At 40.7% G+C, this 15,468-nt stretch overlaps 1 protein-coding gene across 1 annotated transcript in view; it reads right to left on the reverse strand.

Annotated features, from left to right (window-relative positions):
- COL25A1 (collagen type XXV alpha 1 chain) overlaps positions 1-15,468 on the reverse strand; it is a 425,608-nt gene that overhangs the window by 202,976 nt on the left and 207,164 nt on the right. Inside the window, exon 4 of the mRNA XM_066632336.1 lies at positions 14,879-14,886. Coding sequence (XP_066488433.1) covers positions 14,879-14,886 — 8 coding nt within the window. The remainder of the gene's footprint in view (positions 1-14,878; positions 14,887-15,468) is intronic.

Here is a 15,468-nt window from a genome sequence, read left to right on the forward strand (position 1 = left end):
GGCACATTCCCCATGTAAGGGCGGTATGGGCTCACTATTTGCACATAGAATCAGCCAGATACTCTGTTCACAGCTTGGCTCCTGGCTGATGTAAGAATCCCTAGAGGTATATCACTATCCTCCTTTTGAAACTTTCTGCACTTCATCCTGCTGGGAAAACCATTGTAGCAGCTCCTCTAGAGAGTTTAGATTGCAACCTGTTCACTAAACAGTTCTTATAAAACCACAGTAATTTTTCTGCATCTCGACAGGAGCATTTTTCACAATGTAGGAAACGTCTGTGCTAAGTGACCACCTACCACTTCAGAACCCAAATCTTTTGTCTACCCGTCCTGTGATTAAGTCACCAGACCTTGGGGGGGGGGGTATCAATAAACTGATGCACTTGCAGGTATTTTTCATTCATTTTATGCCAGATGAAAACCATCCCTTGAGGTAAGCATGAAATTCACAGCTGTGCAAAGAATCATGGAATATAACATTGAGTTGTATTGTCTGAAGTTTCTGTCAAAGATGTACAAAAATGAAATCTTTTAGGTCAAGAAACTAAATGCCCAGCTATATGTTGGCCACTGAGCCAAATGGTGCATGTGGACATACAGAAATGCCTGTATTCACAGGTGTGTATATTTTTATTTTGAAAATCAGAAATTCCAGCTAGAGCTATGATCTGATCTCATGTTCGCATCACTATAAAACCAAGTAGGGTTGCAAAGTTTAATAAAATAATTAGGATAATTAAAAACATTTTGATTAAATAAAAAGTGCTCCAATGAATCAGAAAAGAGATTTTTTTTTTACTTCTATATAGTATTAATTGCCAAATAATAAGTACCATCTTAAAGAGGTATTTTCCCAATCTGTCCATTCTGAGAAGAAGGGTTGGCTGATTCATGAGGTCAGGCAAAGTAGTTGCCTGTGACAGCAGGTGGGGGGAGGTCACATGTACCTTGCCTGCACCTGCATGCCACCTGTCTACATGGGCTGGCCATTTGCACTCTCTCGTTTGAAAAGGAGAGTAAGTGGAAAAAAGATTGCCACTGTTTCTTCTTCCCCTGTCCCTCACTGCCATGATTCTCTTACAGTTTACCCTGCTTTCAAACAGGTTGGCCAAGTAATGATCAGAAGATGAAATATGTAGAAGAAAGTCAGACTGACAACACCCTAGGCTACTCTACTCTCTTGTGCAAACTTCTTTTTCTGCTCACTATCCAAACTGTCTGTTTGTAAATGCAGCAAGTGGGAAGAGGATCACTGTAGCATGGCAGTGGGGTTGCGGGGGGTGGTGGTAGTAGACAGAGTGTGTGCATGCTAACATACACGCAACAAAAAATAGAGGGTGGCAAAATCATGCACCAACTTAGGTGCAAAATAGGCTGGTAAATGCCTGCCACAACACATGTGTGCATAATCTAAGAACAAACTATGCCTTTGCTTCTGAACTACTGATGTTAATCATACCCAAATATAATAGATTAATAAATTAATCACCTAAATGAGAAATCAACTAACATTTCTTCATTTGGTTGGAGCCACATTGCCTCCGTTGTATTCAATGCAACCTGGGAATAGTCTGGAGTCTCCTTGGGGTCAGTGGATGTTTTTCCCCTTTATGCTGAGTAACAGCTCCAGCCTCCCCTACAGGGCTATTCAGATCTGTGCCTACTAAATAGCAGGTACAAGTCCAAGTGGCCCTGTGTAATACCAGCAGGCCCAGGAATGGGGTTAGGATACGGCAGGGGCCTGCTGTGCCAATCCCACCTCCTCCCAGACCTCAACCGCCCCATTCCACTCTCCCTGCACAAAAAATACCCCCTCCCTGCCTCCGATCCCCCTCCCGCCACTGGTGAGACTCTCGCCTCCACTGGTGGCCATCCAACTGGATGTAGTTTTGGTGGGGTGGCATAGACCACTCTGTTGGCACAGGGATGGGTGCACCAGTGCATGTTTGAATCGCTCTCTCAAGTTCTGAGCCAAAACAAAGATCACTAGCAGTTCCTTTGAATTCAGCAAACCTCAGCTCTAAAGAATACAGCATTACAGAGACTTGCTGAGGTTGTGATTAAATTCATACCCCATACATATAAAAAGAATCTCATGAAAAATGGGCATATGCTAGGTGATTTGTTTTTAATGAATTTGTTTGTCTATTCTCTGGTATCCAATTTGCTAATAAATTTTTTTCTGCATACATGGACAGTTTTCACTTACATATACTTAAAATTTTTATAAAACAGATAAGCATTTTTTTATCCCACACTTAAAATGTGTCATTTCTTCCTGAAGAACGTGAGGCTCTTATATCCTTAAATAGAACTCACATGGCCAATTCATCAATGCCAATGTTGGTCTCTGAATATATTTGATGTGGCTGGTGCCATGTTGATGAGAAAACAATAAACTGTGAAAAATGTCACTTCTCAAAAATTAACTGGATAGAATTCAGCAATAGATGGATTGTTGTAACAGCTGTGGTATGATTACTTTGACGAATTAGATTTTCGTTCATTCTGAAATAATTCTGAATAAACTATTGCTCTTCCTCCCCCTGAAATAAATCTGTCAGTATGCATAAATCATACTAAACAACAATCTGTTCCATTATCTTGCATTCAATAATCAAAGAGGATTTCAAATAGGAAACCCATTATGTCACATAATATCATATGGGTAATGGCTGGGCAAGGATTGTCTGTTCTTGCTTTGGGGTGGACTTTTTGTACTAGTCTCTGGATGACTGTAATGTGAAGCACTGAAGAAACTTTCAGAATCTCTATGATGAAGATGTGTTGTAGAAAGTTGTTAAAATGTGGGAAGATATTATGGCACTGTCAATCCAGTGATTTCTGGGCAAAATGTAATGAGGCGACTTTTGCATCTGTCCTGTAAATGATTTGCTTCTTACACATACATCCCAACTCATGTACATCCCTGCCTGTGCCCAAAATATCTCAGCCTCAAAAATGGGGTGCAGCATTGTAGGGATTGGCCATACACACATACAGCTGCACATATGTAAGTCCCAGCGCTCGATCACATGTGTGAAATTGTCAGAAAATCGCTAATACCAGAACCAAACACTGCAATCCTATATACACTTTCCTGGGAGTTAGCCCCATTGAACTCAATGGAACTTACTTCTCAGTAGACATGACTAGGATTGGGCTGTAAGTCTTTACAGAGGTATATGGCCTATTGACTTGGTAGTAAGTCCTATGCCTAAGTAACTGTATATAAGATAAAGCCTCACTGTGCAATCCTATACAAGTTTAGAGAGGTGGCGTTTTGTAGTGGCTAACATCCTAACCAACTTTCCAGCACCAATGCAGCTGTTCCAAAAGGGTGTGCACTGCATTTTGTGGTGGAGAGTCATGGAGCCCTCCTACCTTGGGGCTGCATTGTGGCTCCATCAGCACTGGAAAGTTGGTTAGGGCTGGGCTGTAAAAAACTTAACTTTAATTACTTTTCTTGAGTTTTTATTTCTAGTATACACTTTACTATAATTTTACTTCTTGATTATATACAGTAATGTTTATCACTATGTGTTCTATTGTTAAATTAAAATAAAAAACAAAAAATAGCATATGCTTCAAAGAATTTCTTATGCTATACTCTATAGTACTGTAACATATCTTCATATCATAACATTCAAAAATGTGCTCTAAGGTACAACATCCTCATTTTCTTTTTCCCAGTTGGAATGTCACACACCTGTTGTATTAACTCATAGAACAAATAATACAGGACTCAATAAGGAAATGCTTTCATACCTGAGCAAAGTTTTATTCCCCAGACTTAAAAAAAGTAAATAAATCTTCTCTATTGAAACTGTTCATAGGAAATATGACTATTAGGGTACCCAAGAGGCTTAATTTATAGACCATGAAAAATGATACTAAATCATAAGAAAAGTAAATACTGAGGATATGTTGAGGTGCCTTCATTTCTATTGGAGAGAATAAGATCTGCATACATTCCAATACTTCTGTTAATGCTGAATCTAATCTTTCAAACAATTTAACACTTTTGTACTTTGTTCTTGGCTGGATTTGATGAAAGCCCTATCAAAATCAATAAAAACATCTTTTCATATCAGGGTCATCATAATCAAGCTATATGATTAAATCTATGGTTAAGATCTATGATTAGATAAAAGACCACAGGCACAGTTCAGTGAGAATTAGGCTTTGAAATGCTATGCTTAACATTCCCATTGAAATAAATGCCCATACACAGTCTGAAAGGAGTGGCATTGAAGTCACAAAGGTTGCAATCCTGTAAACCTTTACATGGCAGTAAATTCAATTGAACTCAAAGGGGCTCACATCTGAGTAGAAATGCATTCCTATTGTGTTGTAAGTGAAATATTATAATTTAGTAGTCTGCTTCAAATTATCTGACACATCAAGCAATCCAGCCTATTTTCAAAGCAACAGAACAAATCTTAGGATAAGTCTCTTGAGAAAGAGAAAGCACATATTTTTCTGCTCAATTCAGACTAATGAAAAATCTTGCACTCCTTGTCATTATTCACACATATTACAGAACTTAAGAGGAGAATTCGAAGGAGACAAAGGGACAAAATGATGAGTTAGGAGTATCAATTGAAAGAGGATACATTTGAGCAAAGAGATGTGAAAGTTGTAGCAGTCATCACTCTTGGTTTCAGATATGGGGGGTGGGTGGGTTCATAAACACCCTGTTCCTTCTTCTCCCAGCTATTATGCTCAGTGGGCATCTCAATAAGTGCTCCTCAATGAGTCACCTGTGTTTCTCTCTGGCATTCCATCCCATCTCCTGAATAGGGCATGACAAACTAACCAAACACTAGAGCAGTGGTTCCAAACTTTTTAGCACTAGAACCCAATTTTTTTAAATGACACTGCATCAGGTCCCATCTAGGTTTACCAGACTTTTAAAAAAGGAGATCTAGAAAGAAATAATATTGTATTTGTTTGTAATAACAAGTAGAAAAAAGACCCTCAAACATTTATCTCCCTAAGCTTGCAAACTGCAGGAACCAAGTTCTTTGCACGGTAATTAGCAGTTACAGTATTGGATTTTTGAATAGCCACAGGACTTGAGGCAATTAGTTATCTGAACTTTTTATCAGCCTTCAGCGACCAATCAAAAATCAGGTTGTGAGGTCCTGACTCACAGTTTGGGAATCACTGCACTAGAGGCATTTCCCACGTCTCACAAGATTTCACCACTTATGCCAGCTCAGCAGACCTAGCTGGGGAGGTGGGGTGATGTCCCAGCCATCATGGCAATCTGGCCAGCATGCTGTTTCTCTGCTGCCTTTGACATATCTGCCCTGTCCCCCCTAGGCCCTCCTACCCACTGTCCTTAGGTTCATTGAGAGATTGTGCAACCACTACAGCAGTAGTCAAGAGGGCAAATTCAAATTATGTTGACGCATGATACAGCTCTGTTTCAAAACAGAGGATTTTCTTTCTCAAATCTTGACACTACATCTCCCTAGCTTAGAGACTGAAAAGCATCAGCAAATAACACCTGTATGTGGTAAGCATGGGAATGTTTATCCCTGCTTCCTAATAGTCTTTTTGAATTATACTGTATATGAAATGAAACAGAAACTTCTCCTTGTGCTCCAGGGCAAGAGCATTACCTTAATTTGTAAATCTTCCTGTGTTGGTCTACCTTCACTTTTTTTCTTTTCTTAAAAAGGCCCCCCTGTTGCACTGCACCCTCATCACTGCAGTTAAAATAATGTTTGCATGTTTCGCACCTGGAATGGGATACAGACCCTTTCGCACTGTAGATCTGCGATTATCCACATAACACAAATTGGCATGACTATGCCCTCCTGTTTCCTTTCTATGGGAGACTTCTTTTGAAAGGCACAGCAGGAAGAAAATCACAGGTAGTTCCCCTCAGCCATCAGCACATGAAATCTATACTTGCTACAAAGTAGTTTAATTGCAGTTTGGGGTAAAAAAGCCATTTAATATATAGCCACTATTCCTCTTTGGGCCTGTTCCAGCAGCAAAACCAGCACAACCAAGTATCTAGGTACTCCTACAGTTGCTGGGAGCCAGAAAGAACATTCCCTTCCACACAATACACAAGGTGTGGCCCAGAGTTGGTTAAAATATATACCAACATGTTAACCGCATAGATCTTGCTACATGTCGCCTTCTTTTTCCTCCTCATTTACCTGCTTGCTTCCCAATTCAAACAGCCTGAAAAGTGAGTGAAAAGGAAGTGTATGGAAGGGAGGCAAGGTGGTGGCTGAATGGCCTCAGGCAGGGGTGTCAAACTCATTTCCTAGAGCAGGATGAATAGCATTCATGATGCCTGCTAAGGGCCAGAAGGGATGTCATTAAGCAGGTCATGTCCAGAAATAAGCACTGAGTTCCCTTGGAACTTGGAACTCATTCACTGCAAATGACAGTTAAGAGAAAATATGCAAATTTGATCATTTTGAAAATATCATTTTTAAGGTGTGGGATCCAATTTTCATGTGGGCTGCCCTTTCAGCAGTGATACCTCAGCACAGCTCAGCAGCTGTGAGCAGCTGATGGTGGTAGCTGGAAAGCCTAAGGGCCAGATAAAGAGCTTTCAGGGGCAGCATCTAGCCCCTGGGTCTTATGTTTGACATCTCTGCAATAGCGCTAGGTCACTGTCTCTCCCCCTCCATACTTCCATAATTTGGAATGACTTGTGTATTATAAATTGTACCATTAGCAGGTGGGACCTCCATATTTGCGGATTCTGCATCAATGTATCTGGTTCAATATGGGTTTCCTGGACCCACCTGGAGCCAGATTTGGTCCCACATGAGTCCTCTGGAGGTGACGAGACCTCTGGTTGCTTCCCCAGGTTTCAGAATGCCTTACATGGCCGAATAACGTCACTTCCGGTTTCCCTTGGGAAACTGGTAGTCACATTTTTCAGCCAAAAACGGCCATTCTGAAGCCCACAGGGGCAGTGGACAGATGCATGCTGTCTCTGCGGGCTTCAGAAAGCCCTCTGGTGGTGACCGGAGTGGAGCTCTGGTCACTTCCAAAGGGCTTAAAGGGGCTGATTGTGGATTTGTTTATCTGTGAAATTTGGCATCCATGGGTGTCTGAGAACGGATCCCACATGGATACCGATGCCCCAACAGTATTTGTAATTTTTTTATTTTCTTAATGAATTTTAAAGTGAAACTGTAGTAAAAAATGGAGTATTTTTTTCCTCGCCACTAGCATTCATCAGTGTTTTCATATTTGTTTGCACCTGGGAATTCTACTCCTTGCATTTTTTTTCTGCTGCATGAAAGGCATTTCAAAGATCATACATCACTGCAAAAAAAAAAATCTGGAAAAGTTTGTATGAAAAGACTTCTGTTCAATATTCCAAATTCCCTTAGAATCTCTATTGCAGTATTAGAACTGTTTCTGTGGATGTGATTTTCAATAAAGTCCAGACACACAAGCTTGAAAGTGGGGCAAAATAAGTTTGCTTGCCAATTTGATGAATCTCATTTCCCAGTTTTAGCCAGCAATTTTAAATTTTCTCTCTTCATGAAATTTGCACACTCTAAATCTATGCTATGATCTAATTATTAGATATACTGTATATATAAAGGGGCACTATTTTAAAGAATTTCTCAATTTTGGAGCGCTGCCCCAATAAAAAATGTTGTTCATTTAAAATCCAGACCCTTACCTTCCCCAAATCTATCCCAAACACCAGAAGCTTTCCTGTCTTCTAACTCCATTCTAAGTTTATTTAGACTAACTGTGGAATCTAAAGACAACACATGCTTTTAATCATATACAGAGAAGCACAGTTAACATGCGTATGTATGATAGTAATACCAGATTGCACTTTGCACACTTGAAGGGCAAAAACTCAAAATGAGTGATCTTCCATCACATGGATCAGGGGGAAAAAAATCTGGATAATTGATCCACACAGCTGGAAGTGGAAATGTTTAGGTCATTTCCTATTCAGGGATATACTAAGGAACAGCTAATGGGTTAGACTACCTGAAGGAAACCACAGCTGATTAGTTCCACTCAAAAGGAACCTTTTAAATAATTTCTTTTAAACCTCAGACTTGCACTATAGTGTTGATTAGGAATAAAAGTATGGGCTATGCTGGTGAAAGATATTAAGCATATAAAGGTCACAGCTGCCTGCAAACACACTCTAATCCACACATTCTCACTCATCTATGAAAAGTTTGAATGATTGTTAATAATTCTCTGTGAAAGCTGCAAACTGAAATAATCTTGGTAACTGCCAATCAGGAGACAGAATACCTGTGTTAAATAAAAACATACCTCCAAACATGACCTTTAGTTTCTCAAATTCTAAGAGACACTTAATGACTGCAACAGTACGTAAGCTGTTGTGCAGATGTAGAGCACATTGCTTTGCATGTAAAGACCTTCATTCCTTTGGCATCTCTAGCTTGGTGATAGGGTTCGAAAGGGCCTCAGAGCAAGAAGCATGGCCATGTAAGCTATAAGCTAGACCAGTAGTATTCAACATGTGATGTGTAAACTGCAGTTACATGAGTTATGTATGTCTAATTCTTCCGGTGTGCTTGTGACACAAACAGAATCTGGATTGCATAAGGATGATCAGTGTTGGTTGCTACGATGGCTATTTTGATTGGTGGCAGGGGATCTGTGTGTATATGGAATAGCTGCACATTTCAAACTAGTTCTCCCCTGATAGGCAACACCTGTTCATTGCTTGGTTCCACCTCAGACACACAGAACACTCCTGTTCAGATACTCCTCTAGGTCCCTGGTTGGAGGTTGACATTCAAGGTGGGTCCCAGTTTTTGACTAGTTGAAGGCCATTGAGCTTGATGGATCAGAAGGCACCAATTTATATCCATATACATTGCTTTTTCATGAGCACTTTGCAACTTGCCCCTTAAGGTAAGTGTGCATGAGCACGAATGCTAAAATGTTCTTATTTTATGAAGGATCATAATGAGACCCACTGTGACTAATAGCTAGATGTGTTTGAAAATGGTGTTATATATTTTACTCAGAAGTAAGCCCATTATATTCACAAGACTTACAGCCCAATCCTGAGCTGCCCAGAGTTGCAGGACCTGGTGGCTCCACGTAGGGCTCCCACTGGATCCAGCACCTCCCGCGCTACTGCGGGAGGCTCCTCGGGAGAAGGGGACATTTCTCCCCTTCCCCCGAGTAAGGGAAGCAGCCCCACAATGGGGCTACTCACTTTAGCAGCGACCGTTTGGTTGCCGCTAAAGTGAAGGTGCTCGTGTAGGGTGAGCAGCCCTGCCCGAGTGCCCTGGATCCTGAGGAGCTCAGGTCTGTGGATCTGCCTCTCCACCGCCACCGACACGCCTCCCAGATGCCCCCAGCCACGCCTCCCCCCTCCCCGGATCGCCTCCCCCACATCCCCGACCACACCTCCATCTCCCGTTCCGCAGCCTGGTGGTCACAGACCCCGCCGAACCGCAGAATCCCAGTGCCCGCCACCTGGGAGCCCGGCAGGCGGGACGTTTGCAGCACGTTTGGGACTGCGGTCCTCTGGACACATACTTTGGAGTAAGTCCCATCTAACTCATTTTGAGTTCTGAGTTCATAGATTTGTGCTATATGCAGATTGTTTCAGTGAGTAAGATAGGATTACAGTCTAAGAGCCCAATCCTAAACATTTCTACTCAGGAGTAAGTCCCATTATAGTCAGTGTAAGTAAGCACCACTGGGAGTAAGCACCACTGACTATAATGGGAAAATTATTTTATTCATCTCTCTGCCACGGCATGGTCTCTTGCCTGCCCATAGAATGCAGTGGAAGTCAACAGTGCCACTGCATGCTAAGGGACGGCCAAGGTTAGGATTAAGCTGTTAATCTTCTGTTTCCCTACCACAGTTGTAGTAGACAGAAGTGTGGGGAAAAATCTTGTGTACACTGTGGTTAAAGAAAATCATGCTTGGGTTTGCTTTTATGCATGTATATACCTTGGGAAGTCATGATTGGTGGAAAGTTCCCAATGTATATGGACACAATCAAAGAGATGCATCGCGTTTATTTTTTACCAAGAGAAAAATGTGACCTGAGCAGGGACCCTTATTTAGAAGATGATTAATCACAAACATTTGCATTTTCAATCAGTTTTTTAGAATCTTCAAATCATGCCAGAAAATACTAATTTCCCTAATACTAGAGAAATTAGTTTTAACAGAATTCACCATTTTATTGCATCATATCTAATAATAAACTAATATCTAACAGTGCATTTGTATCTAACATTCAGAACTGGGATGGTATGAACATATGACATCTTGGTTAGTAGTTCCTTAAAACTTGTATACATGAGGGATGCATTATTTCATATATTGAAACTGTTCAGATAACATTTTAAACATGCAAGAGTAAATGGCACAAAAGATGAATCACATGTACTGTTTAAAAAATGCCTTTCTACAGGTTTAACAAAGAACTGTCAGTTGCAAAGCATAGCAAAGTTAACATTGCTGAAATTACATAGAATGAAGCTGAAAAATCTTGAGTAAAATCCTATGAAAAGAACTGTAGTTTCAGAAACTGAGCCAAATAGCATTTGAATAGTGAAAATTGATATGCAAAATGAATCTACTCTAAGTCATGTTTTAAATTATGTTGGGAAAAAAGGATGTCCCGATTCAAGTATGTGCAAGTTCAATAAATAATGGCTATATTGTCTTCCAGACATATATTATAAAAGTTGCATTTCTTGCTAGATTTGGTATAAAGATCTGCTAAATGAAATATAGAAAATGCCTCATTCTGAATTCTGCAGCATACAACAGGGTAGGGAAAACTTCCTTAACACACTAAAAACGATTCAATTGTAGACAAATACAGACAGTGAAGAAACAAATTTTATGGAAAGTAACACAAGCATTTTGTAAAAATATGATAGGACAGTTACCGGGTAGCCATTTCGCCCTGGTTGACCCTGGTTGAATGAGATGAAATGGAATGATACTAGTTAGGTACACATTGAATGGTATGTGACACTACATGCATGTTTTATACATAAATATATAGTGCAATGTAGCAACTGTATTGTCTCTTTTACAACTAGCTAACATGTAAAAATGTGAGTAGATAAATAGGTACCACCTTGGTGGGAAGGTAATGGTGTTCCATGCACTTAGGCATTTAGTCAAGTCGGCCATATGACCACGGAAACTGTCTACAGACAATGCTGGCTCTTCGGCTTAGAAACGGACATGAGCACCACCCACAGAGTCAGAAACGACTAGGCTTAATGCCGAGGGAAACCTTTACCTTTACAATCTCGTACACTGAGAAGTGTATCAATACGTGAAAAGAAAGCAACAATTAGAAATCTGGTATTTCCTTCACATTCAACCCAACTCTACCATGTTTACTCAGAAGTAAGGCCCACTGAGTTCAAGACGGCTTACTCTCTAAGTATAGGCGGCCCTCCATATCCACGGGTTTGGTTCCTGCGGATTTGAATACCCATGGGTTCTGAACCCGCAGGCTGGGTCACCTCCTGTCCTCCAGTCAGCTCTGGAGGCCCTTCTGAGAGCTGGGGAGGCCACGCCCGCAGAAGGTTGAAAAGCACAAGTTCCAGGTTTTGACCGAAAACTGGAAGTTGCGGTTTTCAACCTTCTGAATGCCTTAAAAAGTATTTTGAGGGTCAGGGAGCCCATGCATGGCCTTCCTGGCCCTCAGAAAGGCCTCTGGACCTGACCAGAGCACATCTCTGGTTGGGTTTGGAGGGCTTGCCTAACCCCAAACCCGCAAATTTCAATATCTGAAGGGGTTCCTGGAACTGAACCCCCAAAGATAATGATGACGGCCCTGTATTCATAACATTGCAACTTTACTCAAGGAGGTATGTTGCATTAACTTCAGTGGGGCTTGTGCGTATGTGGCAGGATTGCACCCAAATTGTAGTAACCTGCTCTTGTCACTGATGATCCTTCAAGGGTGCTTATGGTCGTAATTGCTAAACAATATTTCAGTATTTTATGCGTGTACATTTCTAAAGCCAAAGAGAACAATGGATTTGTGATTTGCATTGTGTGCAAGACTTTTGAACATACAAGAGGAGCCTCAATTTATATACACATTTAAAACAACCATGACCAAAGATTTAAAGTATACAGTGTAACAATCCTTCAGTATGTGAAAAGAATTATAAGATCAATGTTTATTTTGAAATAGATCTTTTATGCCATACAACAGGAAAAAAAAATCAAACAGGCAAGTTTTAGTTAGAAATGGTTGAAGATTAATTGCTAAATAACTGGGACAATCTCAGCCTATAAACAGATAATGTGAAAGAAAGAAAGAAAGAAAGAAAGAAAGAAAGAAAGAAAGAAAGAAAGAAAGAAAGAAAGAAAGAAAGAAAGAAAGAAAGAAAGAAAGAAAGAAAGAAAGAAAGAAAGAAAGAAAGAAAGAAAGAAAGAAAGAAAGAAAGAAAGAAAGAAAGAAAGAAAGAAAAGAAGCCATATCTTTTAAATCAGGATGCTATCTTCAAGACTATTTCCAACACTTCCGTGATTTCCCACACATATGCAAAGCACCTGTGGCAACCAGAGTTCAGCTAAATAGGACTGCAGCATGAAGGGGGTCAACTAAAGTCCACAGTATGCCATGTTCAGCCTACACATAGATACATGCTCTCATGTGCTGGGTTCAGGTTGCAGTAGGTGCTCTGCAGTTAAGAGAAAACACACTTTGCCAAAACTTTAGTTACACATCATCAACAAACTTAAAGAAGCAGAGGGAAATGTGCCTTTTTGTGCATAAGGTGAGAACAGGAGGGGAAAAGATTACTTGAAATTAATTTTCTGGAAACACAACTAGAACCAAACACATCACAGCTACTATGAATGACTGCACCTGTCATTTGTGTGCATTGCTGCAGTACTTAAAGACTTCAGTAGGATAGCCAAATCATTCTACCAAATGGACTTTGATAGCCTGAAGAAAGTTCTGGCTCCATTGCTGCTGTGTCCGAAAAACCTGCCTGCTCTGTCAGGCTGGACAGAGCCTGAGTCCAAATCCCCCAGTTCTAAAGAAGGGGAAAGAATTATAACTAGCCAACAGCATTAGTGTGGCATTGTGGGAAGAGTGCAATACAAGAGAGGACAATATGTTCCCACAGCCTTTGTAGTCTTATGGCCCAATCCTACTGTGGACCTTGTGCTGATCAAACTTGCACCTAGTCCAAATCTTCCAGTGCAAGGCCTGGGACACTGGTGCAGCAGCTGCTGGTACAGCAGATGGTGTGATAGTGCATGGGCCACACCAACCAACACAATGGGCTAGTGTCCACAGGCATGTATCAATGTCTGCCAGAGCAGGTAGGTCAATGGAGGGGGTGTTCTGGGGGAGGACTGGGATGAGAATTGGGACCAGCCAGTGGTGTGTCAAGGGCTGGCTGGAGGTGGATATCAGTGGCAGCAGCTGCATCGATATCCTATGCCCGCTGCCCAGGCTTGACATACCCCTTGGATCCACCCAGATTTATGCCAGCCAAAGAGTTGACACAAATTCAAGGAGGCCCATTGGGAATAATGCAATGGCAGAGTAGGTAAGTATTACCTCTTCCTTGCTACCTGGTTCAGGGTTGGCCCACAGCATGCAATGGAAGCTGCACCAGTGCCACTGCATGCTCTGGGCCAGCCCACAATAGGATTGAGCTGTTACTTGTACCAAAGCACTTTTATGGCCCACGCCTGCCCTTGGGTGGGGGCTTTGGATCTTGTGGATCCCACTGCCATCAAGATATACACCAGGTCCAGCCCAATCCCCTCCACAATCTGCCCCTGAACCTACCTCTCTGCCTGCCAGGGTCCATCAGCAGCCCATCTGCCTGCCACTGTCAGTGGCAAATGGCCTTCTGGACTTCATGCCAGCAGAAGTGCTCCACAGAATGGTGGAGAGGCTATTGCACCAGCAGCCCTCAAGGTCCACCAGTGCAATGTGCAAATAGGAATTGGCTGTTAGGTATTCAAGATGTTGTATTCAATTAACCTGGGGGCTACTTCGGGCAAATAAAAGCTTCAGTTTTAGACAGCAATTGTCATCCACATTATTATCTGTCATGAGAAAAAAAGAATTCTTATCTCACTTGATTCTAGTGAGTCTAAAAGTAATCTGGTTTTACATAGATAAGAATAGCTTGCACATCGAATAGAGGTGTGCCTTCATTTTGGGAATGAATGGAATCCAAACTGAACAGGATCTATTTATTTGGTTTCCTTTTGTCCCATAACAAACAGGCCAAGCCATGAATGAATATGGATAGGGTTTGTTTTTAAGATCACATCACCTGCCCATTTGTTTTAATTTTTATGTTTAAAATACAAAAAAATTCTTCATTCTAAAAGTAGTTTTCACTACTGGCTGGAAATATCCTCATTCTGCCCCAGGATCCAATGTTATCCCAGGTCAGTATAGGTAACCAAAAAGTTCACTGTCATGAAAAGAAAAGAAAAAAATGATGGCCATCAGTGTGGCATGGGGGATAAGTAGTACCTGCACTCCCACTACGAGAAAGTCCATTGTTTTCATGAACAAAGCCAAAATAATACCAAAGCAAATAATAACTAAAACAATAAACAAAATGAAAATAATATACTTACTTGTTGCTCTGTTCTAAAAGGCTATCTTCAATGTTGACATAAAATATTTCATTCACAATTTTCATTAACAAAAACAAAATAAAATATCCAGATCAGTTATTCAGAAAAATCAGCTGAGGTTGAAACCATGCTAGTACTTAACATGACTTTTTTAAAATTGAATTTGATACTTTGGCCAAGTTACTCATTTTTACAGGTTTTTAAAAATCATGTTTTGCCCCATTCTTGATAACATCCAACAGTATATCAGCTGTACTTACAGGAGGTCCTGTAAAAAAAAAAAAAGAAGAAAAAGAAAAAAGAATATGTAAGTTTATGGGGCTTGAAAAACTATTCCTATGCAATATCCAGATAAGTTGTCATGACTGCAAGCTTCACTCTAAAACAGATTTTTTTTTCTGTATTAACATTCTCAGTATCAGTCACATTCTTTCCAAGCCAGACAGGGAATTATTATATTGAATCAATGCCCAGCCATCTCATGCTAAATGAGAAGTCTTAATCATGCAACATTTTTGTTTCCTCAGATTTTGCACATAATATTATTTATTCAGTTTTAATTCCATTTCTTGGCTGAAGGTTTCTCTCCTCTTCCCTTATTTAAATTTGGCATCAAGGCAGAATGCTTGAACCTACAGTTTTTCCCTTCTAACCCTGCCATGATGGACAAGTTCCATTAGTCACATAAACGCACCAAACTTTCTTTTATCACCTCCTTTCAAGCCCCACTTATAAAATGCCCCCTGTTAGGAGGTCACACTTTGTGAAGCAATATTGGCATATTTTTCCAATTATTTATATGCAAAGGTTTTTGTACAGTCATTCTTGAAAGCATTATCAAAGGTCTGCA

Source organism: Tiliqua scincoides, chromosome 6, assembly GCF_035046505.1.
Source record: "Tiliqua scincoides isolate rTilSci1 chromosome 6, rTilSci1.hap2, whole genome shotgun sequence".
Classification (NCBI taxonomy): domain Eukaryota; kingdom Metazoa; phylum Chordata; class Lepidosauria; order Squamata; family Scincidae; genus Tiliqua; species Tiliqua scincoides.